This window comes from Felis catus, chromosome C2 (assembly GCF_018350175.1).
Source record: "Felis catus isolate Fca126 chromosome C2, F.catus_Fca126_mat1.0, whole genome shotgun sequence".
NCBI lineage: Eukaryota > Metazoa > Chordata > Mammalia > Carnivora > Felidae > Felis > Felis catus.
Window position 1 is genome coordinate 83,244,340 of NC_058376.1, and position 22,535 is coordinate 83,266,874.

Here is a 22,535-nt window from a genome sequence, read left to right on the forward strand (position 1 = left end):
TGGAGCCTGCTTGGGATTCTCTCTCTCCCCCACTCTGCCTTCCCCCAACAAATAAATATTAAAAAATTTAAAAAAGAGATGTTTTTTTTTCAGAAATAGCATTTTTAATACAAAAATGTAGGAACCTTTCCTTTTATTTATAGGGGTAATCAGTTATAGGACACCTTTTATAAAAATCATTCTTCTCTTAGAGGTCTTTTTTAACATCCTACTTAGAAATTATTTATTTATGTATTTATTTAAAGTTTATTTATTTTGAGAGCAAACATGAGGCAGAGAGAGAGGAAGAGAGAGAGGATCCAAAGCAGGCTATGTGCTGTCAGCACAGAGCCCAATACGGGACTTGAACTCATGAACAGTGAGATCATGACTTGAGCTGAAATCAAGAGTTGGATGCCTAACCGACTGAGATACCCAGGAGCCCCAGAAATAATTCAAATCTTACAGAAAATTTTCAGTACAAAGGACTTCTAAGTCTTTTAAAAAATAAAATCACTAGGGTTTACTGAGGTATAACTGACATGGAAAAAACTGCACATATTTAAAGTTTACCATTTCAGGACGCCTGGGTGATGCAGTGGGTTGAGCGTCTGCCTTCAGGTTATGATCTTGCCGTTTGTGAGTTTGAGTCCCACATTGGGCTCTCTGCTGTCAGCACAGAGCCCTCTTCAGATCCTCTGTCCTTCCCCCTCGCTGCTCGCTCGCTCGCGCTCTCTCTCTCTCTCTCTGAAAAAAATAAACATTTAAAAGATAAAGTTTATAATTTGGAAAGCTTGGACGTGTGGATCAAGATAATGAATACAGTCATCATCCCTGAAAGTTTCCTGGTGCTCCTCTGTAGTCCCTTCTTCCTGCTTCTAACCCCTTCCTGGGCAACAGCTTCTCTACTTTGTTATGATAATTTCATTTGTACTTATTTTCTAGAGTTTAGTATTAATGGAATCATGCAGCATATACTCCTTTTTGTTACTGCTCTGGCTTCCATTACTCTAGTTATTTTGAAATTCATCCATGAAGTTGTGTATATCAGTCTGTTCTTTTGTATTGAGCGAATAATGTTCCATTATTTGGATATGCCAGAATATGTATATCCATTCACCTGGTGGATATTTGGGTTTCTAGTTTTAACTGTTACCAAAAAAGCTGTTGTGAACGTTTGTGTATAACTGTTTGTGTGCTTTCATATGTCTTGGAATGGCCAGATCGTAATGGTAAATAAGTATTTAACTTTTAAGGAATTTCCCAGCAATTTTCCAGAGTGATTATAGAATTTACTTTCCCATCAGCAGCATGCGAGATTTTCAGTTTCTCCACATCCTCACCAACACTTGGAATGGTCAGTCTTTTTAGTTTGTAATCAGTATGTACTGATACCTGTGTAGTTTTAATTTTTATTTCCTGACTCATCTTTTCATGTGCTTACTTGCTATTCATATATCTTCTCTGAAGTGTTCAAATATTTTGCCCAGTTAAAAAAAGATTTTATTTAATTATTTTCCTTTACATAGTCTGGATACAAGTCCTTTATCAGATTTTTGAGATGCAAATATTTTCTTTTAGCCTATATCTTGCCTTTTCTCAACAGTGTCATTTGAAGACTGTAAGTTTTTAATTTATATGAAGTTTGATTTATTAATTTTTTTCTCACGGATCATCCTTTTTGGTCTCATAACTGAAATCTTTGCCTAACTTAAGGTCACAAAGAGTTTCCTCCTATGGCTTCTTTAGAAGTTTTTATTGTAGCTTTCACACTAGGTCTTTGTGTCACTTTGAAAGTGCAGCAAAATGCTCTTGAACCACATTCACCAGTTTTTAACGTATTGTCACATTTCACTTACTGTTTTCTCTATTCACGCTTTTTTTTTTCTGAACTGTTTGCAAGTAGGTTGCATATATGATGCCCTTTTACCCCTAAAATACTTAAGTGTATATTTCTGAGAATATGAATATTTTACTCTTTCCAGTTATCAAGTTCAAGAAATTTAATATTGATATAATACTTTAACTTATTAACATATTCCAGTTTTGTCAATTGTCCCAGTAATGTCCTTTGTAGTTATTTTTCCCCCTCTAAGATCATGTATTACATTTAGAGGTTATGTTCCTCTGGTCTCCTAAAAGCTGGAACATTTCCTTCCTTAGCCATTTTTATTAATTGAGGTATAATTGCCATAACATTGTATTAGTTTCAGGTGTACAACCTAATGATTCGCTATTTGTATATATTGCAAAATGGTCACCAGAGGTAATCTAGTTAACATAGTTAACAGTAAGACTGTCGCTGTGTATAGTTAATAAAATTTTTTTCCTTGTGATAAGAACTTTTAAGATTTATTCTCTCAGCTTTCACATATGCAACACAGTATGAACTGTGGTCACCATGCTGTACATTACCTCTTTGGCTTATCTATTTTAAAATGGGAAGTTTGTACCTTTTGACCCTTTTAACCCATTTTGGTCTCTCCACCCCCAACTCTGGCAACCACCAGTCTGTTCTTTCCATACATGGGCTGGCTTTTTTTTTTTTTTTTTTTTAAGATTCTGTACATAAGTGAAATCTTACAGTATTTGTCTTTCCCTGACTCATTTCAGTTAGCATAATGCCCTCAAGGTCTATCCATCTTGTCACAAATGGCAAGACTTCCTTATATTTTTGTGGCTGAATAATATTCCTCTGTGTGTGTATATACCACATTTTCTTTATCTGCTCATCCATTGTTGGACACTTAGGTTGTTTCCATATTTTGAGTATTGCAAATAACTGCAATGAACATGGGGGTTTATTTACCTTTTTCGGTTAGTGTCTTTGGAGGGATAAGTACCCAGAAGTGGAATTGATGGATCATGATAATGCTCTTTTTAATTTTTTGAGGAACCTTCATAATGTTTTCCCTAGTGACTACACCAGTTTACATGCCCATCAACAGCGCACAAGGGTTTCCTTTTCTCCACATCCCTACCAATACTTGTTATTTTCCTTTTGATAATAGTCATTCTAACAGGGGTGAGGTAATAATCTCATTGTGGTTTTGATTTTCATTTCCCTGATGATTAGTGACGTTGAGCATCTTTTCATGTGTCTGTTGGCCATCTGGATGTCTTTGGGAAAAGGTGCAGATTCTTCCCATTTTAAAATGGACTGTGGTTTTTTTGTTCTTGAGTTATATGAGTTCTTTATATCAGAAATTAATCCCTTATTAGATAGGATTTGCAAATATTTTCTCCCATTTGGTAAGTTGTCTTTTTATTGTGTTGATGGTTTCCTTTGCTGTGCAGAAGCTGTAGAGTTTGATGTAGTCCTACTTGTTTTTGCTTTTGTTGCCTTTGGTCAGCCTTTCTAAAATTTTTCATGGAATTAACAATTTTGGACAGTACAGGCCAGTTATTTTATAGAATGGTCATTGGTTGGGTTTGTCTGTTTCTTCATGATGAGATTCTGAGTGTGTGTTTTTGGTTGGAATGCTACATGAGTGGAGGCAATAATGTCCATTTGTTGACTGGTTGTTATTCAGCTTCTCTACTATAAAGTTACTGTTTTCCTTTACCTTTTAAAGTTAATATGTAATGTGTGAGGGGATACTTTGTGATTTATGTAAGTGTTGTGATCTCGTGATTTATGTAAGTGTTGTGATCTCTTCATCGACCCCTCTCACCCCCCTGAAATAGCATCCATTGATTATTGTAGCTTGACTCAGTTTTTGCTGTGATGGTTGTTACAATGGTGAACGTAACAATGCTGTGATGGTTGGTGGTATAGTACATCTCATTTGTTTTCCCTGATGTTAACATCTTCTATAGCCATAACTTATCAAACCTAGGAAATTAACATTGGCATAGCCCTTTTTTAAAAATTTTTATTTTAGAGAAAGAGTGAATGAGCAGGGGAAGAATGGCAGAGGGAGAGAAAGAATCTTAAGCAGGCTCCATGCCTAGTGTGGAGCCCAACATGGGGCTCTCCCACAACCCTGGGTTCATGACCTGAGCTGAAATGAAGAGTTGGATGCTCAACCGACTGAGCCACCCAGGCGCCCCAGTATAGGACTTAAACCGCAGACTGTATTTGGATTTCCTGTTTTTCCATGATGTTCTTTGTTTTGTTCTAGGATACCGCATTGCATTTAATTATCATGTCTTTTCAGTATCCTCCAGTCTGTGGTGCTTTCTCAGTCTTTGTCTTTCATGACCTTGAAACTTTTGAAGAATAGTGGGAAGATGTTTTGTAGAATAGCCCTCATGGAAGTGTTATATTATTACTTTTTTTTTTAAGATTTTATTTATTTATTTATTTATTTATTTGGGGGGCAGGGGGGATAGGTGGTGAGGGGCAGAGAGAGTGAGAGACAACCCAAGCAAGCTCCCCATTGTCATTGCAGAGCCCTACATGGGGCTTGAACCCACGAACCATGAGATCATGACCTGAGCCAAAATCAGGAGTTAGATGCTGACCTGACTGAGCCACCCAAGTGCCCCTAAAAATTTTATTTTTAATCTGTACACCCAGTTTGGGGCTTGCATTTACAGCCCTGAGATCAAGAGTTACACGCCTCACCAACTGAGCCAGCCAGGTGCCCTGGAGTTTTTTGTTTGTTTGTTTTTGTTCTTAATGTTTTTATTTTATTTTTGAGAGAGAGAGAGAGAGAGAGGCGGGGGGGAGGGGCAGAGAGAAAGGGAGACATAGAATTCGAAGCAGGCTCCAGGCTCTGAGCTGTCAGCATAGAGCCCGATGCGGGGCTTGAACCCATGAACCATGGTATCATGACCTGAGCCGAAGTCGATGCTCAACTGACTGAGCTACCCAGGTGCCCCAGTTTTATTATTTTTAATAAGTGACTGAGAACCGAGAATTTTGGCTGAAGACAAATATATTTAAAGCACCAGCCTCCCTTTGCTTTCCCACTGGTCTCCAGCCACCCACAGGCTTGGTTCAACTTGGTTTTCTGCTTGGAACACTCTTCCCATCTCTTCCCCTTTTACTTCGCCAGCGCCTGGTGACCCTTCCATGCAAAACTTGATGTCATTACGAACCCTGAGCTTCTATCAGCTCTCCCTTCCATGTGTTGCCAGAGCATGCCCTGCTTCATCATCATAGCTGATCATGTTTTGTTGTTACTTCTTCTCTGTAAGCTCCATTAAGGAAGGGATGTGGGTTTTGTTCTTTTCTGTACCCCCAACATTTACATAGTGCCTGGTGCAAAGTAGGCCTCAAGTATTTGGATGAATGATTATTGTGAGACTTAATATTAACTAGGGATTATGATCTAATTTTTCAAGTATTCTACCATTTAGAGGAAGTGGGATCATGTCTAACATTGAGTTTAAATTAGCATTATTTATCAAGATATTTCATAGCCATTATACATTTAAATTATGAAGATTATGTAGCAACCTGGAAAAACACATGATTAAAATAAAAAATACAGCCAGGAGCACCTGGGTGGCTCAGTTGGTTAAGCGTCCCGCTCTTGATTTTGGCTCAGGTCATGATCTCATGGTTTGTGAGTTCGATCCCTGCGTCAAGTTCCATGCTGATAGTGTGGAGCCTGCTTGGGATTCTCATATTTCTCTCTTTCTCTCTCTCTTTCTCTCTCTCTCTCTCTCTTTCTCTCTCTCTTTCTCTCTCTCTTTCTCTCTCTCTCTTTCTCTCTCTCTCTTTCTCTCTCTCTCTCTCTCTTTCTCTCTCTCTCTCTCTCTCTCTTTCTCTTTCTCTCTCTCTCTCTGCCCTTCTCTCACTGTCCCTCTCAAAATAAATAAAACTTAAATTATCATTATAATTTCAGTTATAATAAATGGATGATTGATTGTAAGGTTGTGACAATGTAGACATGTTTGTTTATTTTGGGAGAGAAGGAGAGAATTCCAAGCAGGCTCTGCACTGCCAGCACAGAGCCCAACATGGGGTTCGAACCCACAAACCATGAGATCATGACCTGAGCTGAAATCAAGAGTCAGACACTTAATTGACAGTCATCCAGTCACCCCTAGATTTTTTTTTTTGTAAATAAGTTCTAGGCCCCACGTGGGGCTTGAAGTCATAACCCCAAGATCAAGAGTTGCATGCTTTACCAACTGGCCAGCCAGTCACCCTGACATTTAGATTTTTATTGCCTCATCTGAGGCTGTTGGAGGAAGCGCTTCTCAGGCAGGTGCATGTGTGTCCCTGGAAGGATGCTGTGGGGGGTGGGTCATGCAGAGCCATGGGACAAACATGGCATGCTTTCCTGGAGCAGAACATTTGCTCAAAGGTTTTAAAGAAAACGCTTAGTTTTATTGTGAAGTAGGATGGAAATTTCATGTGAATTTATTTATTTATTTATTTATTTATTTATTTATTTATTTATTTATTTATAAACAGCATTCTACTTGGAAGAAATTCCACACGTCTGGGTTTCTTTGGGCAAATTCATGCACACGCTGGTTGAAATGGCTTTGCTTTGTGGGAATTTGAGAATTTCTTTTATAGTTATTAAATGATGCATAATCATGCTTAACATTGTCCCTGAAGTTCATTAAGCACTCACATGCTGTTTGCTACACACCTTGTTCTTTCCAGGTTAACTGTGTAATGGACTGGAGCCCTTTTGCCTGATACTTTGTACCTTAGTAACTAAAAACCTTTTAAGCTTTGTGCTAACCTAGAAATGTGTGGCTTATAAACTTTCTGGAAAAAGTATTGCTACTTCAGATTGTAGTCACTAAACGGTTGCACATTCAGAGTTTGACCTTTTCACGTGTGTTCATTTGCAGTCAGGCGCTATCATGACTGTCCTTGCTGCTGTGTGCACAAAGATCCCAGAAGGGAGGCTCGCCATTATCTTCCTTCCAATGTTCACATTCACAGCAGGGAATGTGAGTATTTTTATGAATTGAAATGCTGGGGACAGTGGTGATATTTTTACATTCATTGAATTCTTGCCCTTAAATTAGAAATGTCAATGCTGGAGGAATCAAAGTTGTACCAGTTCTGTTCTCTTTTGCTGACTTTCAGGCCCTAAAAGCCATTATTGCCATGGATACAGCAGGAATGATCCTGGGATGGAAATTTTTTGATCATGCAGCACATCTTGGGGGAGCTCTCTTTGGAATGTAAGTTTGAATATAACTGATTGCTACACTGCCTTCTTAGGTGCTCTCCATCCCCCCACCTTAGGAAGGCAGAGCAAGGCAGTTAACTGTGTGAGGGAAGCAGGAGCAGGTAGGGTTAGGAGGGTGAGAAAACTTCAACGTGGTTTGCTTTGGCCTTGCCCACTTTCACCATGTGAGGTGGGAGGAGAGAGGATCGGTCCTGCCCCAGCCTTAGTTGTTGGTAGAGAGACTATGCCTTTACTCTGCCCTTAACCTCAGTTTAGGATTGAGGTGAGTGGTCAGGATTCCTTGTGAGTGGTCAGGATGCCTAGCCCTGCTTGGAGACCGTTTCCCAGCCCCTGGTGTGTGCCGTCCTCTTCTTTCCCTGCTCTCAGGCCTCCTCTCTCCTGCCACCACTCACACCTGCCTGTCGGTGCTGGGCAGACAGAGAATGGACACTCTGCCTGTGGCAAGTGTGTAGGTGTGTGCTGTCTGAATTAGTAGAGGCTGGGGATCATAAGCCAGTGTTGACCACTTACTGGGCACCTTCTTCATGGCAGGCTCTGAGCTAGTGGTTTACATTCCACTGTTACTCCTTCCATTTTACTAATGGGACACAGGCCGGAAGTGATCTTTCCGTGGTCAAACAGCTGGGAGCAGAGCAAAGATTTAAACCCAGATCCAAAGCCCTTCCCGCCCCCGTCACACCAGATTGAGTACAGTAACATTGTGTTCACAAGATCTTCCATTTCTGCTTCAGACCACAGACTTTTGCCTAAAACATAGTAGTGCTGGAGTGACTGTCGCAGAAATTGCTCAGAACTCCTGGGGCCCATCTGACCATGAGAGTAATTGTCTATTCTGATACGGTGGCTCCCCTGATAGACTATCTTTTCCTGCATAAATGTTGCCTTTTGCCCTTACTTGATTTTTATTTTCTTTCATGACAATAGAAAACTGAAGTTTTTTGATTTAAAAAAAAAAAAAAGAAAAAGAAAGAAAAATCTATTCTAAGTGGAGCAGTTTTGCCCAGTAGGCGGTGGAACTAAATGCCATTATGCCATTTATAATTTTCAGTGATGATTAAAGAATAGCATATGTGAGTTCTAGCTTTAACAGCAGCACATTATAAATAGTAGAAACTGACCTGGTATTACAGTATGAGAAACATAAAGAGTTACGAAAAAGAGTTCTGTTTTATGAACTCTAAAATTATCTCTCTGGATCCTCCCATGTATACTTAAAGGATCTTCTCCCCAGCAGGTTTTTATTCTTCTGAACTATAATTAGATGACCTTTTCCGTTCTGAAAATAATTGGATCAAATGTGTTTTAAAGTCCATGATCTGAAAGGCAGAGGAATCCTTTCTCTTTGCTGTTTCTAATTTCAACTCCTTTCGTTTACTAGATCTCAGTCCTATCCAAAATTCATCTTTTCTAACATCTTTAATTAGACTTATAAAGCAAAAGATTTAGAAATCCTTAATAATGGTAAAGATTCCATTAGTTTCATCCTGCATGTTTCCTTGACTCTGTGTCCCTCACCAGGTATTAAGGTCTTCACCTCGTACTTTTATAATAATAAGAGCCAACATCCATTGGCTATTTGCTGTGAGCCGAAACCTAAGGCCTGACTTAATACTCTTAAGTCCTGTGAGGTATTCCATTTTATAGAAGGGAAACTGCTTTGAAGAAAGGAACTGTTGGAGGTCACACAGCTGGTCCTTGAAGAGTGGAGTTTCAGAGTGAACACTAGGCTGTGAGGCTGCCGCAAAACGGGGAAAAAAACCCAAAAACTTAGAAATTAGTCATTTTAAAGTGTTTTCCTAATTTTAATTTAGCCAAATGACCTATTTGAATTTCTAAGTATGATTGGAATAGTTTACCTGTAACATTAAAGTATTTAACTCTCTGCTTGAAATAAGTGGGTTACAGAGATTTGGGAAGACATTTTATTAATGGAGCGTTCCTGACAAATGATTCATTTCTTGCAGGAGTTTTACGATTGCATTTGAATCTTAGGTCATCCTTTTTCTGTTGTTCTAAGTTCCACACAGAATTTGACTAAGTCTGAAAGAATTTTGTAACATTCCTGATACATGTCTTTTTTTTTGTTTTTCAAAATTTTAATGGTGACTATTTTCATGTTTGTATTTTAACTATATTTAGTGAATATTAAGATTCAAGTACTGTATGGTAAACATACTCAGAACATTAAAAAAAATCAAAACATTAAACTGCTATTCTGATACTAATCTAAGCCATTTAAATAGAGCATTTTTTTTAGTCATTTGGGGAGATGCAAAGAACAACACAGTCTGGTCTCTGCCTCAGGGAACATGAAATCTGTTTGGGCAAAACAGGGCAGAAATAAAGGCTTCAGTCATAGTAGCTTTCAGTAACAGCCATTCCACATCAACCCCACCTCCTCCAGGAGGCCCCCTCAGCCTTCCCCTAGCCCAGGAGAAAAGGAGGTAGATGCCCCTGAGTTAGGCTTGCAGCCTGTGCTTCCCTCTCAGGTAGAGCTCCTGGTCTTGTAGTACCTAGGCCCATGGGCGTTTAAAGTCAGGCCCTTTTCATTGGACACTGAACTGTGTGTGCTTGAACTTACAGCAGGTGCTCCCTAGACTCCCCAGCGGTGGTCTGGGTATAGCTTTCAGAGGCAGATTTAGGTTCTCGTCTTAGTTCTGTTGATTGCTAGTTGTGTGGCCTGGGCAAGTTACATTACTAAACCTGTTGGTGCCTCAGCTCATGGCTTCTGGCTGCTGTGTAGGCAGTTTTTAACAGCAGAATGGGGATTGGAGCTATATTTTAAAAGGCGGGCAGAATTTGGATTAGCAGATGACCCTTTGTGTAGGCAGATGGAAGATGATGAGAAGCATTTAAACTATTAAAGCCATCATTAGTGAACTCTAATTCTGACATTTCATACACTTCATGTAGAAAAAAGAGTCCAGGCTTAGAATCTGTGTGACCTTCAGGTGAGTCCTTGATCAACCACTTAAAAGCTGTTAGCCCCTGAACCAGTTGCTTTTTCTGAAAGGAGGTGAGGCTTCATTGCAGTGGTGAATCAAAGGTAGTGTGTGTCACACACAGTCCCATCCCACTTCGACCTTTTACATATTCCATATTAAAGATAAATCATTGATCTCCATCAAATAAATTCATCAGCTATTTTAATAAGCAAGATAGTAAATGATAGTGGCATTCAGTTTTATATGTCAACTTGATGTCATCATTATACTTAACATTTGTATGTCCTACTGTTTGAATGTTGAATCTGGTTTGTTTTTCTTTTCCCCAGATGGTATATTACTTATGGTCATGAACTCATTTGGAAGAACAGAGAGCCTCTAGTGAAAATTTGGCATGAAATGAGGACTAACGGCCCCAAAAAAGGAGGTGGCTCCAAGTAAAACTGGGGTTGGATGATCCTGGTGCATGTGGCCCATGCTGCCTGGAGAGCCCCAGGAATACGTTGGCCCTGGAGTGTGACCACATCTTTGTTCCTGCCTGGAAGACACCCAGCATCTAGCTTTCCCAGTATTTTAAACTGTCCTCAGCACATGTCTTACTAGAAAGTGAATTATGACAAAGTTGTGAAATAAAGGTTTATATCTCTAGTTTGTAAACAGAGGGTGTGTGTCCCTTTAGAAGAGTACTCATGGTGCCCTGGAATCTTTGCTGTTAGTTGTTACAGTTGACATAGTTTAAGCCGTGGACTTGGCAGGAGTGCACAGGGAAAGACATGACATTCACAAATGCAGGTGTTTGTGCTTTGGCCTTCTTGCATTTCTGCTTACTCACCTACCCCTTTCTTTGGTTGGTCTACAGGTTTAAAAAAAAAAAAATGTTAAGAGTATCTCCTGTCTGGCTTGGTCTGAAACAACAGCTGTAGTATTTTCTACATTTTCCCAAGAAAGGTAATGTTTTCTGGCAGTGAGTGGCATATACAAAAAGCTATTTTTAGGCTTTGCTTTCTAGGTTAAAATTGTAGCTAAATTAAGAGTTAGAAGGAACTATCACGGATAACCCAGACTTGAATCTGAGCCTGACTGCATCTTACATTTGAAAACGTACACTCTTGAACTGAAGCATCTTACTGAAATAGACAGTGGTCATTGTAACAGCTTCACTATAGCAGAACTCTTGTTGCCCTCGTGATTGAAAATTACTTCTAAGAAATGCCTTTTGAATTTAAAAGTATTTGTTGAGAAGATTTACAGGAGAGTTTTCAGTCTTTCAGTGGCCTTGAAAGGTAATGCAAGATCTTGCACCTTGCATGGGAGAGGAGCACAGCCATCTGCATTGTGTGGTGCTGGGCATGGAGCATTGGGCTGTAGGGAAAGGAGTGAGTCGTGCCACCTCACGTGGTGTTGAGAGCTGAATGGCAGTATGTGCCTGCACATAGGAATTGTCCAGGATTGGGCGATTCTTTATATTTTTCCCCCAGATTCTTCTATAGTATGAGGTGCCTCTTTTTACCAGGCAGAAAGGATTCTATTCTAAACTAATATCACATCCAGGAGAGAGTTGTTTTTTAACCCAACCCTCATTTTGCCAGGAAGGAACCAGGGTGGCTGCATGTGGGAGCTGCTCAGGGTCACACTGCTGTGCTTTGACATTTCTGACTACATTATGCTAACAACCCTGTGACATACAGATGAGGCAAGAAGCATTTTTCAGAGTTGGGATGGGAGGCTGAGATCACATGGACATTCCATATGGAGTCCACAGTGAAATTTATGTCTTGCTGTGGGAAGGCTAGGAGCACAGGCCATGAAAACCTGTCTCTTCCTGCTTTGTCATGGTTAGGGAAGGAACACTGAGAAGGTCAAGTCCCTTAAATCACTTCTCTGTCCATAACATACCTCAGTGCTGGAGGCTTTGAACAGCCCAAGTGCCATTTTCTCCGTGAATGGCATTGTGAAGGGTCAGAGCCCAGCTCTGGAAGCCCCAGCCTTACTGTCTACAGCTTTGGCGCTGGTCCCTGCTCTTTGCCCACTAGGGTGTTTGCTCACTGTGGCTTCTCTGCTGACATGTGAGCACCCGAAGGCCGTGCTCCACCTGGCTCCTGTGCCTCTCAGGCCGTGCCGCCTCTACTGGTCTGGTAAGTGTGGTGTCCCTAGGGATGCAGCTCTCCTCTCCCTGCACTTCCCCTGGCTTCAGTTTTCTTCATGAGCATGTCTTCTGAGCTCCAGGCCCACAGACCACCTCCGTCCTCAGTACGTGCATCTTCTGCGTGCCAGGTATGGTTTCAGGTGCTGAGACCCCACTGCACAGGCTGGCACCTCAAATATCACTCCTGGCTTTAAGGGGCAGTCTCACCAAGTGGAAGCCAGAGACAGAGCCATTCTAGATTTCCTTCCCTCATCTCTTATTTCTAGAATCCAATGCCCCTTCCATTTCCAGTGCCTGTGCCTTAGTTCAGTCCCTTGTCTCTAACCTGGACTGTTGAGACTGTTCTCCAGCTGGTCTCTAAAATTTCCTTGTGTGTCTCCATCTGGACACATAGTGCTAAAACACTTCCGTCCTTCCCTTGTGTCCCCCGTGAAAAGCTTTAAGTATGGCTCCTGAGGCTTGCCCGGTCCCATCTCTGCTGCCTTTTGCTGAACCTCCCGACCCCCTACCCTGCGTTTCCACCCTGACCCAGGGCCCCTCATTACAGGTGGCGAGGCCAGCCTCCCCACCCTCTTTCCACTTGCCTTAATCCAGTTGTTGTTGCCCTACTACACTTAATCTTCTGGGGGCCCCCAGCATTATTCCAGGCACATAGAAGTGCTCTTGGTTGGTTGATGAATGAAGAAATAGAAGAGCTGCCTTTTTTTTTTTTTTTTTTTCTTCTTTTTCCTGCAGGATGGAATACTGTAGTCACCAAATGTCTCCACTGGCTAACCCCGGGCCCTGGAGCACAGAGGTCACACAGAGACAGCTTACCCCACCCAGGGAGAGCAGGTGTGTAACCTCCCAGTGTCTCCAGTGTGCTTCTCTTCTCTTGGGTCATGGCCTGGTAGGGCAGCTGCCCTGTCACCTGCTGTGACTGGAAGCTTAGAGAGGCGATGGTTTGGGAGAGGAGTCCTGACTGGCCAGGGCTGTACTGCAGTTCTCTTTTCTAAGGTGCAGACTGGATACTGTCCAAGTATATGCTTGAGATGGAGCTGTGGGTAATTCATGCTCTTTCAGTAGCTTAATTAGTCATTGCTCTGCAGTGCACGTTGAGGTCACAGGTCAAATGCTCAGGAAGTCTATTGTGTGGCCAGGGAGTTCGTTCTGATGCCCCGTCATGCTTTAAACAGACTGACCTTTAGCCTGAAGGATTACCCAAACTTTGCTCTGCAATAAAAAAAGAATGCCTGCAGGAGGGAAGAGAGTTTTTAAAGCACAATGATCAAAGATTTGTCGGCAGCTTTATAACACTAAACTCTCTGTTGCCGTGCTTTAAAATTCGGAATTTTAAAATCCAGGGAAAGGTCAATTGAGGGCTAATGCCAGTTCTCAATGAAAATTGAATTGGTTGTTACAAATTTAGCACCGTAAAGGCAAACGGTGACTCACTGGCCGATTCAAACACGTGTTCTCTGGGAAGCATGGCCCCACGTCTGCCCTGTGATCCCCGCATCGTGGCACCTCCGTTCTGTGCGCCCGCCCGCAACTCCCCGCGGAGCAGTCGAACACAAATGCAGGACCGCCACCCTGGCAGGTGCGGACTGCGGTCAGCAAGGCATCGTTGCCACCCAGCCCTCGCTCTCTGCGAAGCCAGGTCCGATTTAGAAGACAGCGTTAAAGGGAACTTGATTAAATTATGAGACCTTCAAGTTGGACGCTGGTAAATTCCTCCAGGCAGTTTCGGTTGCCTCCGCTCTCCCTTAACCCCCTCCCCGTCTCTGCGCCCATCCGACCGTGCTCTTCCGCGGCTGTAGCCCAGGCCAAGCTCTGTCGCCGAGCCCTCCACCCTCCCCGGACGGCCACCCCCAGGCCAGGGGGCGGCGCTGCGGCGGCGCGGGGAGGGCCGCGGGGGCGGGGACGCCGGGCGGGGGCGGTGCAGCCGGGAGCGCGGGGAGCCGAGCGGCGGGCACCGGGGCCGGCATGGCGTGGCCCTGCATCAGCCGCCTCTGCTGCCTGGCGCGGCGCTGGAACCAGCTGGACCGCTCCGACGTGGCGGTGCCGCTGACCCTGCACAACTACTCGGACCTTGAGAGCGAGGAGCCGGGCCCGGGCGGCGGCGCCTCGCGCAGGGGCCCGTCCCCTGCAGGCGCCCGGGACCCTGGCCGGGACGTGCCACTCACTCAGTACCAGCGGGACTTCGGTGTGTGGACGCCCGCGGGGCCCAGGGATGCGCCGCAAGGGCGGGGGCCCGGTGCGAGCGGCCGCAGGAGCAAGCCCCCCACGGCCCCCAGCCGGGGCGTCTACGTGCTCCCCATCGGCGACGCGGATGCGGCTGCAGCGGTGACCACGTCGTACAGGTATGAGGCTGCAGGCAGGGGAGTGCTTGGAGTCGGGACCCGGCGGTGGGAGGAAACAAGCCGAGAGCCTTGAGGACCACGTTGAGTGGGAGGGAGGAGGCGCCTGGAGCCCCCATCGCACACCACTCCGGGAGGCGGCCTCGGAGGCCATCCCCTTTGGTCCCAGAGCACGGGAGGCGTCGCCTTTGCTGCTCCCTGACCAGCCTGAGTGAATGAGCGAGCATCTCTGCTGACAGGGAGCTCACTACCTCGCTCACAGCCCGCTCTCCTCTCGGGCAGCCCTGTCAGAAATACCTGCCTTTGACTGAGTTAAAATCTGCTTTAAGTTCCACCAAGTGGGCCCCACCATAGGCAGGGGGCGTGCAGGCCAACTGCGTGAGCTCCCTCTGGCCAGTGTACTGTGGACTTACTGGTGGTGAGGACCACACGGAGCTCCCAGTAGGTGGTCCCCGGGATCTCATTGAGTGCCCGAGAGCCAGTGACTTGGCTTTCGCTGAGGACAGATCTGTGGGTCCACCCTGCCCCCACCTTAGCTCTGCCCCTGGACAACTGAGGGCTTCCTTTTTTCTTTCTCTTATTACAAAAGTAACATAAACTCACCATAGAAAAATTGGAAATTATAGACATTACAACAAGTTAATACTCCCTTAATCCTACCCAAACTGGTAGTTCTTTCTAATCCTTAACGTTTGAGTGTGTATATCCATCTGTAATTCTTCTATGGTTAGATCCTTACTGTACACATTTTTCCATCTATTTTGGGTGTCTGTGCATGTTACTAGATGTTCTTTTACAACGTGAATTTAATCGATGTGCAGTATTTTATCCTAGGGATATACTATCCACGTATTGATATGTCCAGTTATTACTCTGCTGTCGTATCATTGAATATTTGGGATGTTTCTAATTTGAGACCATTAAAAACAGTTTCTTTGACCCAGTACTTCGTTTCCAGGAGTTTTCCATACAAGTATCCTTGAAGGTGGGGTGGGAGCTAAGGAGTATAAGGTATGTTGCAACATTGTACCGCAGAAGATAGAAACAGTCCCACTGCCCTACTGATGTGTAGGGGCTGGTTAATTATAGCCCAGAGGATGGGCTACTGGGAGGCCTAGAATGTACTGATAGCAGAAGATCTTGGATGGGTATGTGTCAAAAAAACCCACAAAACCCAGAACAGTGTGCTTCTTATTTGTATTTTTAAAAAGGGTATTGATATATACTTATCTGCTCAAATAAGCATAGGTTATCTCTGGATGGATATGTGAAAAAACAGGAATCTTTGGAGAGAGGCAGAGTGGGGAGAAGGAAGGGATGTTGCCAGGGGTGGAAGGGCACTGAGTGACTTTTCATTCTCTGAAGAACTGTTTATTTTTAAACATGTACACATACTACCTTTTAAAAAAGTTTTTTAGAGGAAAAAATAACTTCTGTGATAAGCATCCTTATAGCTGTCTTTACTCTTATCAATTTCATTAGTATAAACAGAATTAAAGGGGCAAAAAGGTATGAACTTTCTCCCCTAGTCTGTTGTTGATTTTGAGAGGGAGACAGAGCGAGTGGTGGAGAGGCAGAGAGGAAGAGAGAGAATCCCAAGCAGGTCCATGCTGTCAGCACAGAGCCTGATGCGCGGCTTGAACCCACAAACTGAGATCGTGACCTGAGCTGATACCAAGAGCCCAGGCGCTTAACCGACTGAGCCATCCAGGCGCCCCAGTTTTATTATTTTTAAAATCAAAGGTGTTAAGGTAGAATTTCCATACAGTAATTTTCAAGATATGTAGAACATTCTGTCTCCCCAGAGGTTCCTTCCTGGGCGTGCAGTTTTTCAGGAACTTAATAGGGGAATGGTAGTTGCAGGATGGGTCTTGCGTTCACTGATGCATGCTCTAGCCAAGCTGCCGAAATTCACAGGGGAATGTCAGGGCAAACACGGAGTCCAGCTCAGGCCCTAGCCAGGCTGTGGATGGTTCTGACTGCTGTGTGCCAGGCCCGGCTGGAGGGGCCTGGATGGTGAGAGGTCTGGAAGGCCAGAGGGCCTGGGTGTGCACCCCTTCAAATGGCTGATGTTCCAGACCTGGAGCAGGACCCGGGGCAGAGCCCGTGGGGAGCTAGCTTCAGCTCAGGGAAAGGAAGAGCTTTCTAATAATTCGCATGGAAGGAGGGTGGTGTGAGCTGCCTCGGGTGTGCTGAGCTCCTCCTCACTGGGAACGTTCAGGCAAAGACTGGGCTTTTAGAAGCGGCCCCTCACTTGTCTTGAGCAGATGGTGGGTTTGGACGTCTTGCTGGGTCTTCCCAGCTCCAGTAACGCCAAAGGTACCAGTCGCTATTCTCTGCTTAGCACGTACCAGGCACCAGGCTCAGGACCTCCTCCCATAGATTATCTCCCCAAGACCTCACCCCCCAGATGTTGCCGCCTCTGAGCCCCTTAGTTTCTTGTGGTGTCCTGCAGTGGTGGAAAGGTATTGCCCGGAGTTGGGACTCACTGGAGCTCTGGTTTCCTGGGGTATAAACTTGGCGGGTCACTTGGTCTCTCTGACCCTTTCCTTGTTTGTAAAACAGAAATAGCCAGAGCTTGGCTCCCTAGGCCCCCATATCCCAACTCTGGCCAAGACCCACGACCACTGCTGAACTTGGTTTCCCCAACACCATGCCAGCTGACCTCTGGGACCCCTCACCTCCCCACTCTAGGGCTTGACGTGTGCAACTCCATCCTGACTCTTCCTTGTAAGATGCATGTTATCTGAGCAAACGGTTTGAAGAAATTCAGTAGGAAAAGTAACAGATCCAGGGAATCCAAAAATACCAGAATATTTGTGGCCACTCACCAGCCCCTGCTGCTCCTGTGAAAGCTGATCTGCCTCACTTGCTTGGCCAGATGGGTGCAGGGAATCTTGCTCTCACAACCAGCCTGGGTCTCTCCTGAGAAGTTCCCAGAGCCTCCCCTCTGGAATTCTCTCGGTGCCATGGGCACCTTTGGCCCAGGTTCTAGCTCCACCCACTCTAGAAGACCTCTTTCCTCAGTCATCCTCCTTTATCCTTCCTTGGTGAGTCAAAGGGCCAACCATTGAAGTGCCCAGCACGAAGTTTCATCATAACCTTGTACACGTGGGTCAGTAGCCTTTTTCATGAGGAAACTGAGGATCAGAGGAACGAATGGCTTTGAAGCCCTGTTGGGCTGAGAACTCAGGGCTCTCGGTGTTGCCACAGGTGGCCCCTGACCCTCAGTGGGACTGCCACCGCCAGGGTCCAGCTGAGGCCCAAACGAGCTGGATGGGAACGGAGCCTGGTCAGGGGAGGCGCACGGTGTATGTGGCTGTGTTCTTATTCTTTGCCAGAGCCATTTCTGCCTGCCTTCTCTCCCAGGCAGTCACCCGGTTTCTGAGGTCCCTTCTCCATCCCACTGCAGTCTTTTCTCACTGGTCTCCAGCACCAGCCTTGCCCCAGGAGCAGCCATGGGCATCACTCTCACTCCTGGCTCTGGTCACTTTCCATGTTGGGACCCCTGCAGCCACCGTAGGGTGGCAGGCTTAGGCTGCCAGGCCCAAGGCTCAGCTCAGTTTGGGGACAGAAGGGCACGCCCAGGGGAGGACCCGTTTCCGCAGGAGAAACAGAATGGCAGATGGCTCAGGCAGCTGGTCTTTGGAACCTTGCAGCTTCAGAAGCCAAAGTGATGTGATAGGACCCTGGCCCCACTTGCCTCCTGGCACCCCCAAGTGCTGACCGTGGCCAGGCGCAGCTGCTCCCTCCATGAGCGGCCTGCCCAGTGGTGCCCAGCTGTGCTGCTGCCACCAAGGAGAAGAGGCAGCTTTGTTGACTTCTGGGCCTGAAACCCAGCCAGGGCTGTGGGTGGGATGAGACAAGAATGGACCCAGCCCACATGTGGGTGCTGCCCCTGGCCAGCTGGACTGTCTCCTATAGAACATTGCCTTGGCCAGGTGCTCCTATGGACACAGGAGGTCTCTGCCTTCTTGAGCTTTCTAGCAGGGGAGTTGATAGAATTAAAGAGGGCTTTTTTGTATGCGGAGGAATTGAGGAATTAAATCTTTATCAAAAAATGGACTCCGGGAACATGGAGCTAATCTGTGCCTGCCTTGTTGCTTCTGTCCTGGGAGCCACCCCCCCAAACTCCCCACCACCTTCCTTCCCGTACGCAGGCAGATGTACCCATGTGCACGGTGCCATGCAAGAGCCAGACCGGCTTGTAGTTTTTTGAGTCACCCTTCCAATCTGTCCTGTCTTTGTAGGAGTTAATAAGACAAATTATTTAATTTTTTTTCAACGTTTTTTATTTATTTTTGGGACAGAGAGAGACAGAGCATGAACGGGGGAGGGGCAGAGAGAGAGGGAGACACAGAATCGGAAACAGGCTCCAGGCTCCGAGCCATCAGCCCAGAGCCTGACGCGGGGCTCGAACTCACGGACTGCGAGATCGTGACCTGGCTGAAGTCGGACGCTTAACCGACTGCGCCACCCAGGCGCCCCAACAAATTATTAAAACATAAACATGATACTCTTGTTTTTCCTTCTCAGTTGGAACCAGGTATGGAAGACTTTTGCTGCGCTGGGTGCTGTCTAGGCTGGCATCCTGTGGATGTAAGGGCCACCAGTGAGCTGGGGACCGACCATCATAGGTTCTGGGTGGCTTGGAGACAAAACAGGAAGCACTGAAGGAAGGGCTGGGATGTGGTTTCTGATGCCCAGCACCTACTAGGTGCTTGCGTCTGGATCCAAAGCAGGATTGTAGCAGTGGAGGTTGGCCAGGGCATTCCAGGAAGCACGGGGCAATGGCAGTGGCCTCTGAAGAGTCAGGAGGGATGACTGACATTGTGCAAGGGGGGTCCGTGTTCTCTGTTGCAGACAGGAATTCCAGGCTTGGACTGGAGTGAAGCCATCGAGATCCACAAAGGCAAAACCCGCCACAGTCCTCACAACCCACAGCTCCGGCTGGGACGGCAGCCCTGGGGTCAGCTTCCAGGTCAGGCTAAACTGGTGCTGTGGGGCAAGGGGCTGGGCTCCCGGCTGCACCGGGTGTGGGAACAGAGGCCTTTTCCCCAGGCTAGGGACTGAGTCAGATTGGATGGTGCAAAATGTCATTATAGCCACGGACAGCACTGAGCACCCAGTCATCCCCCAACAGAGAACCAAGATGGTCCTTTGTTGCCAGCCAGGTGGGCATCTCCCTAGTGCTGGCTTGAGCATCCCCTCCCCTCCTGAATCCATGTTACCCATTACCAGTGAGGACTAGCGATGAGCCTTCCAAGTCCCTAGCGTTTGTGTGAGAGGAGATGGGGAGGGAGGTGATTCAGGCCTCAGCAGAATGGAAAGTCCTTGCCCCCTGCATATGTTTCCCCTTGGACCCTTTAGGTCAGCAGTCTCAACTCTTGGAGGACAGGAGGAAGGAATTTTCTTCCTGGAACTGGGGGAAGAGGGAAAGTTGATGGAAAGGCACACTGATATGGGGCCACATTTCATTTTTCAGGCTACTGAGGGGAGGAAGAAGTTCACCCCTAACCCGTCAGCCATCTTTCATGCTCCTGCGCCCCGGATCCTCAACGTGTGACTGCCACCAAGGAAGAGTGCCATAGTGGAGTCGGAACACAGTGCTGCTGAGATGGGGAATGGGGTGAGATCTTGGGACTGGTCCCCTGCTGTCCCAGGGGAAAGGCCTGTCCTTTGCTGCGGGCACCACTCTCCCCCACTGCCACCCGGACTGCAGGCCTGGTGCAGAGCAGAGGCGCAGATGGACATGGCCCCACACAGCTGGGCTCTGGGCCTCAACCATCTCTTGTTCCTCAAGGCGAGTATAGAAGGCTTCAGATCTTTTTTAAATTGCCTCTTTTGGCCACCCTTCCGTTTTTAAATCTGAAGAACTTAAGGATCAATTCTGAACTGAATTGGTCCACGGGGGCTGAGGACTAGGGACAGAACAGTTGCTCGAAAGAAACCAGTAAGGTCCACCTTCTTGTTTTCCCAGGCTGCATGGTAACTTTGTAACCTATGGCCACCCACAGTACTGTCCTTGGATATTCCTACAAATGGCCCCACCATTCAGGTTGTAGAAGAAATCTTAGGTAATCACCTGCATGTGACTCATGATGATGCTGAGTAACCAGGATGACATTTCCAAAAGGTACAGAGTATCAGTTATATGGTTTCAATTTCAAAGACATATTTTAGGGCGAAGATGACCCTTACATTTTAACAAAAGGTTTCTTGTGCTGAGTGCTTTAAGTACTGAGTGAATGACATTTATCTTGGGGCTTCTGAGCCCCATAGTTTATTACTAATTCCAGTTTTTTTCCCTTAACAGTGGACTAGAAGGGAACATGGTACACACCTGCTAAGCATTGGGAGCTTTTTGGGGGAAGAAGTGTCATTAGCCTTACTCCCTGAGAGACTGTAGAGTGTCATCTCTACCAGCCCCTGGACTCCCACCCTGCTCTCTCAGTCACAGGGAGCTGTGAGGAAGCAGCTGTTGTCTTTGGAAAGCTGCCTCCTTTCCCAGTAAGTCCCAGCCCATGTGGCCACAGGGAGCCAGCCTGGCCCGGGTTTGCACAGCAGGTGGTCAAACCTTCGAAGGGGTTTCTGCCCCTTATAGATTAGGGTGCACAAGGTAATGGCAGTTGTGGGTAAAGGAAACTCAAGGATTTCCCTTTGGATCTTTATCCCGCTCCAGCCCCAAGGGGCTCTGGCGAACATTTACTTAAGCAGCCCGCAGTGGCACTCAGGTTTCACAGCCCCTGAGAGCTGGAGGGAACCTGGTCCCTCAGAGGGGCTAGCTCTGGCTGGCACAGCCTTCCCTCAGTCCTGCAAAGGAGATGCTCTGAATCATTTTAAAGCCAGAACCCAAATCATATGCTTACACAAAGAGTTCCATTATTTCAGACTTCATTGGTTTGCATGTTAAAGGTTTCTGAGGGAAAAGAGACTGCCTGCTGCTGTGCATTCTGTGGGAAATGAACAGATTAACCGTACAATCTGATTTTACTAAAATGAGAAAATGCACTGTTACGGTTTGTTATTTCCTTAATTATAAACATGGAGCACCTTCTCATATGTCTTTATCCTCCTCTTGGTAATAAGGACTTTATCAACTACTGCTGGTTGACCCTTGGAGGCTTGCAAATCTTAGGGACTCCCCCTTGGGACTGCCCTCCACACTGGCGTTGGATGCAGTACCTCACGGAGATCACCACCCTCCCCGCAGCCGAGCCCTGGTGCGGTACCTCAGCGGGGTAACGGGGGGGCCTGCCTCTGGAAAGCATAGTGTGTGCCCAAGGAACCTTTCTGGAATGTACCAGGACAGCTTTTCACAAAACCCCCAATCCAATCATCGTCCTCACCATACTTCATTAGTAGGAGATCTGGGTTCTGAAGAAGGAACTTCCTCCACCCATGCTAGGTCTCAGTAAAGCCTGCCCTCATGTTACTGGAGTGGCCTTCCAAAGCACCTGAGACCGTAGTCTCAACTGTGTGGTGTCAACCCCCAACATATGTCCTACACATCTATATCAACTAGATAAAGATAGAAAAATACATTGGAATACTAATGGTGGTTATCTTCGGGAAGGGGAATTATGGGTAACAAATTTTTTACACCTTGCTATATTTGCTAAAGTTTCTACATAAGCTTTTTTGTATTAATTCTGTAAAGAGCAATGTTTTTAAAAATAAAAAGTTCAATCTGTTAGCTAATTTCAGCCAAAAGAGTTCAGAATCAATGATTCCATAACCAATGTTAGCACTGCCAGCAGCCGCCTTGATCGGCCTTGAGGATGCACCATGAGGCCCAGCCAGAAGGAGGCTCCTCCAAAGTCCTCACCTGCATTTCGATCAAGGTCTGGCCTCTGTTCCGTGGTGCTTCAAAACTCAGAAAAACCCATCGCAAATGGGAATACTCTCACACCTGTACTAACACCAGGATTTTAGGCCAAACTCCAAAAAGCAGCTTTTGAGAAAACCTTGACCCTGCAGCCCACCCTGAGGAAGATGGGGGAACCTCCCCTTT

At 45.9% G+C, this 22,535-nt stretch overlaps 2 protein-coding genes across 4 annotated transcripts in view; both read left to right on the forward strand.

Annotated features, from left to right (window-relative positions):
- PARL (presenilin associated rhomboid like) overlaps positions 1-10,693 on the forward strand; it is a 50,137-nt gene extending 39,444 nt beyond the window's left edge. For both annotated transcript variants that reach the window (XM_004001479.6, XM_011286065.4), the window contains 3 exons: positions 6,745-6,846; positions 6,986-7,083; positions 10,366-10,693. In XM_004001479.6, the coding sequence (XP_004001528.2) occupies positions 6,745-6,846; positions 6,986-7,083; positions 10,366-10,477 (312 nt within the window). In that variant the 3' untranslated portion in view covers positions 10,478-10,693. The remainder of the gene's footprint in view (positions 1-6,744; positions 6,847-6,985; positions 7,084-10,365) is intronic.
- Positions 10,694-10,833: 140 nt separating this feature from the next.
- MAP6D1 (MAP6 domain containing 1) lies at positions 10,834-22,222 on the forward strand. 2 transcript variants are annotated; one of them, XR_006585213.1, is made up of 4 exons: positions 10,834-14,524; positions 19,385-19,502; positions 20,007-20,657; positions 21,611-22,222. XR_006585213.1 is itself a non-coding variant. In XM_023260360.2 (3 exons), the coding sequence occupies exons 1-3, from the start codon at positions 14,148-14,150 to the stop codon at positions 20,085-20,087; spliced, it is 576 nt and encodes a 191-aa protein (XP_023116128.1). In that variant the 5' UTR covers positions 10,834-14,147; the 3' UTR covers positions 20,088-22,222. The 2 variants fall into 2 exon arrangements, 1 of the variants encoding a protein (XP_023116128.1); XM_023260360.2 differs by having other exon boundaries at positions 20,007-22,222.
- The last annotated feature ends 313 nt before the right edge of the window (positions 22,223-22,535 follow it).